Source organism: Anoplophora glabripennis, unplaced genomic scaffold, assembly GCF_000390285.2.
Source record: "Anoplophora glabripennis isolate ALB-LARVAE unplaced genomic scaffold, Agla_2.0 scaffold464, whole genome shotgun sequence".
NCBI classification, from domain to species: domain Eukaryota; kingdom Metazoa; phylum Arthropoda; class Insecta; order Coleoptera; family Cerambycidae; genus Anoplophora; species Anoplophora glabripennis.
The window spans coordinates 309,503-312,501 of NW_019416545.1; the positions used below are offsets into that span (position 1 = coordinate 309,503).

The 2,999-nt window shown below is 36.7% G+C and overlaps 1 protein-coding gene across 1 annotated transcript; it reads left to right on the forward strand.

The window, feature by feature from the left end:
* The first annotated feature begins 251 nt into the window (after nucleotides 1–251).
* Nucleotides 252–1,981, forward strand: LOC108910142 (protein odd-skipped). The gene is made up of 3 exons (XM_018714669.1): nucleotides 252–380; nucleotides 747–1,233; nucleotides 1,325–1,981. The coding sequence occupies exons 1-3, from the start codon at nucleotides 332–334 to the stop codon at nucleotides 1,755–1,757; spliced, it is 969 nt and encodes a 322-aa protein (XP_018570185.1). The 5' UTR covers nucleotides 252–331; the 3' UTR covers nucleotides 1,758–1,981.
* Nucleotides 1,982–2,999: the final 1,018 nt, after the last annotated feature.

Genomic DNA, 2,999 nt, shown 5'->3' on the forward strand with positions numbered 1-2,999 from the left:
ATACGCTATAAATTACCAGCTATTAACCGAATATTCAATATCCAGTAAATAGGGAATTATCCCAGTCATAACAACATCAACCTACCCTTAAAAACCACCCCAAAAAGTAACGATTTTCCCTTCCAACCGCTTTATAACGCCGCGGCCAATGGTAGGCCGGCTGGATAATCCGAAAGGCGGGCCACAATCGTGAACCGCTACTATGACTACCAGGGAAGTGGAGAGGTAGCTATCAGTTCACCGTAGTAAGTTGTAAGTGACACTTGCCTTCAATCAGTTTATACAGTGTGTGCACAGAAACTCTCCACCAGTTCAGTGACTGTATTCAAGTATGAATATTAGTGAGTTCGTTGATCACTCCCAACTTGCAAAGCAACAAGGTGTGTGTCTGTGTATTACGAAATAATTTATGAATTTGTGCAGTGCAAGAAACGGACGACACATTTTTTACTTCTCTTGAAGAAGGCACAAGGATGTAGTCACTTGATACGGCACGAAAAAACGAAGTGTTTGGTGTTACTTTTTTCTTTTCCAGTTAAAATTAACATAAAGACGGCCCCATGCGAAATGATTGGGAATAAACCGGTTTTTAGCCCATAAATATACTTGCTTCACAATTAACTACTGATTGTAAATTACAGTTTGCCGTATTTTTTTTATTTTTTGTTAAAGAACACTGCTAAATTCACTCTTTTAACCTTTCCAATTGAATTGCATCAAAACTGAGTAAAAATTATTTTTTGCAGTGTTCCCTCAAGGCTACCAATTCCACGTAAAACAGGAAGCGGACAGCACGTCCCCACTGCTCACCCCTCCGCATACCCCCACCTATCCAGCTCTGTCGCCACCCCTAGCGAGCCACCCTTGTGAAAACTGGTACCGTCCAGAGCAGGTTGAGCCTGCGTACCAGTCCTACCCGATAATGCACTCCAGCATCGCTTATCCGAGTTACAACGTCTTCATGAATCAATGGCTGAGAAACGCCGCCATCTACCACCACGCCAGGAACCAATTTCAGGATTTAAGGACGCCGGGTCGCGCCCCGATACCCCCGAAAATTGGTGGAGGAAGCTCCAGGCCCAAGAAGCAATTTATATGCAAATACTGCAACAGGCAGTTCACCAAGAGTTACAATTTGTTGATACATGAAAGGACGCATACCGACGAGAGACCGTATTCTTGCGACATTTGCGGCAAGGCTTTTAGAAGGCAGGACCATCTTAGAGATCACAGGTAAGGATTTATTCTAAAAAAAAAATAACTCTTCATCTCCAAATTTATTATCATTTATTATTTTTATTTATGCCAATTTTTCTTATTCCAGATACATCCACAGCAAGGAGAAGCCGTTCAAATGCAACGAATGCGGCAAGGGTTTCTGTCAATCCAGAACGTTGGCGGTGCACAAGATTTTACACATGGAGGAATCGCCGCACAAGTGTCCTGTTTGCAACAAGTCTTTCAACCAGAGGTCGAATTTAAAAACACACATGCTCACCCACAGCGAGCGCCCTGTAGAGTGCTCTATGTGCGCACAATTTTTTGCAAGTTTCAACGAATTGAAGACTCACGAAATGACGCACTGCCAAGGCAAAGACAAGCCGGGTGAAACCCACATCGTCCCTACAACAATAGAAGAGATCCAGATCAGGACTGCATGCTTAGACTTAACCATGAAAAGGGAAGGTGAAGAAGTCAGCGTGAAGACCACCAAAGTAAAATTAGGATTTTCCATCGAGGACATCATGAAAAGATAAAATATTACGTTTTGTTTAATTTTTACTAAGTTAATTGTTGCCAAAGATGTTAATATTTTGTCTACCTCTGTTTGAGACTGAAAAACTCCTATGTTACCACTTTTTCATTAGATCTCCAGTTCCAAAAGTTTGTTCGTGTTATGGTTACGTTGATAGCATTGTATATAACGCGCTGTAATTTATTTATATTAATTAGTTATTAGGTTATTAGTAAAATGTTTTTTTACTTAGAAAAATAAATATTTATTTCATTTCAAAGGTATGTGACTTTATTTATTTTGCAGTTTGGGTCGTAAATCATGATAAGCATTTGACGAAAAGATAAGGCAGAATTTCTTTGAAGGAATTTCACAGTTTTTGCGACTGTTTGGGAGTTGATAAAATGTGAAATAATTTGAACTAGTAAAAACAAGGTAATAAATGCTTAAGTAGGTAGCCGATGATTATAGAATTAAATAAACCGCCTTTTGATGAATATTTTTCAATTTTGTGTTTTAAATTTTTCTCAGAAGGGATATTTTAAATTTGTTATTATCCACATTATGCTGCTAGGAATTTTAACAGTAGGTACTTGACTTTTGAATTTTGCAGGTAGTTGCAACAATATATTAGGCTATAATATACAATGCATAACAAATCACTTTATTACGCATGTAATATAATATCGTTCTTTGCAAATATATGAAAATTATAATTATAGGTACTGAATTTAATTGATTTGGAAAGTAGTAGTATTTATTTTCTATTCAACTACCAACATAAACAACCTAATGCAAATTTAGATTCAACAACTAAAATTATTATACTTATTATACAAATCAATTTACAGCAGTATTTTCTATAATAACCTTCGATGGTTTATGCATTGTCAAACCAAATGGGTAAATATGTATTTGCAAAGTCAATTTAATATTTGAACAAGTTTAACGGTCTTCATTAGCATTAAAGTTGGTGTTTTATAAACAAAAAATCGCAGTTTTAGTAAGTTAATGATATAATAAGTAGATCCATACAGGAAGTGACGAAAAAAGCGGAAAGAAGTAACGCTAAACTAGAGCGACTTCTTTCCGCTTTGAAAAATCACGGAGAACATGTAAACATCAGAAAATGTACCTTCCCTGTTTTGTCCAGCAAATTTGTAAAGATACTCAATAATTGTGATTAATGAATGTGTTAATAGTTTCCTAAAAGTATTTTGCGGAGTGTGATTAAGTTTATATAGTAGGCGACTTTCTGTATGTT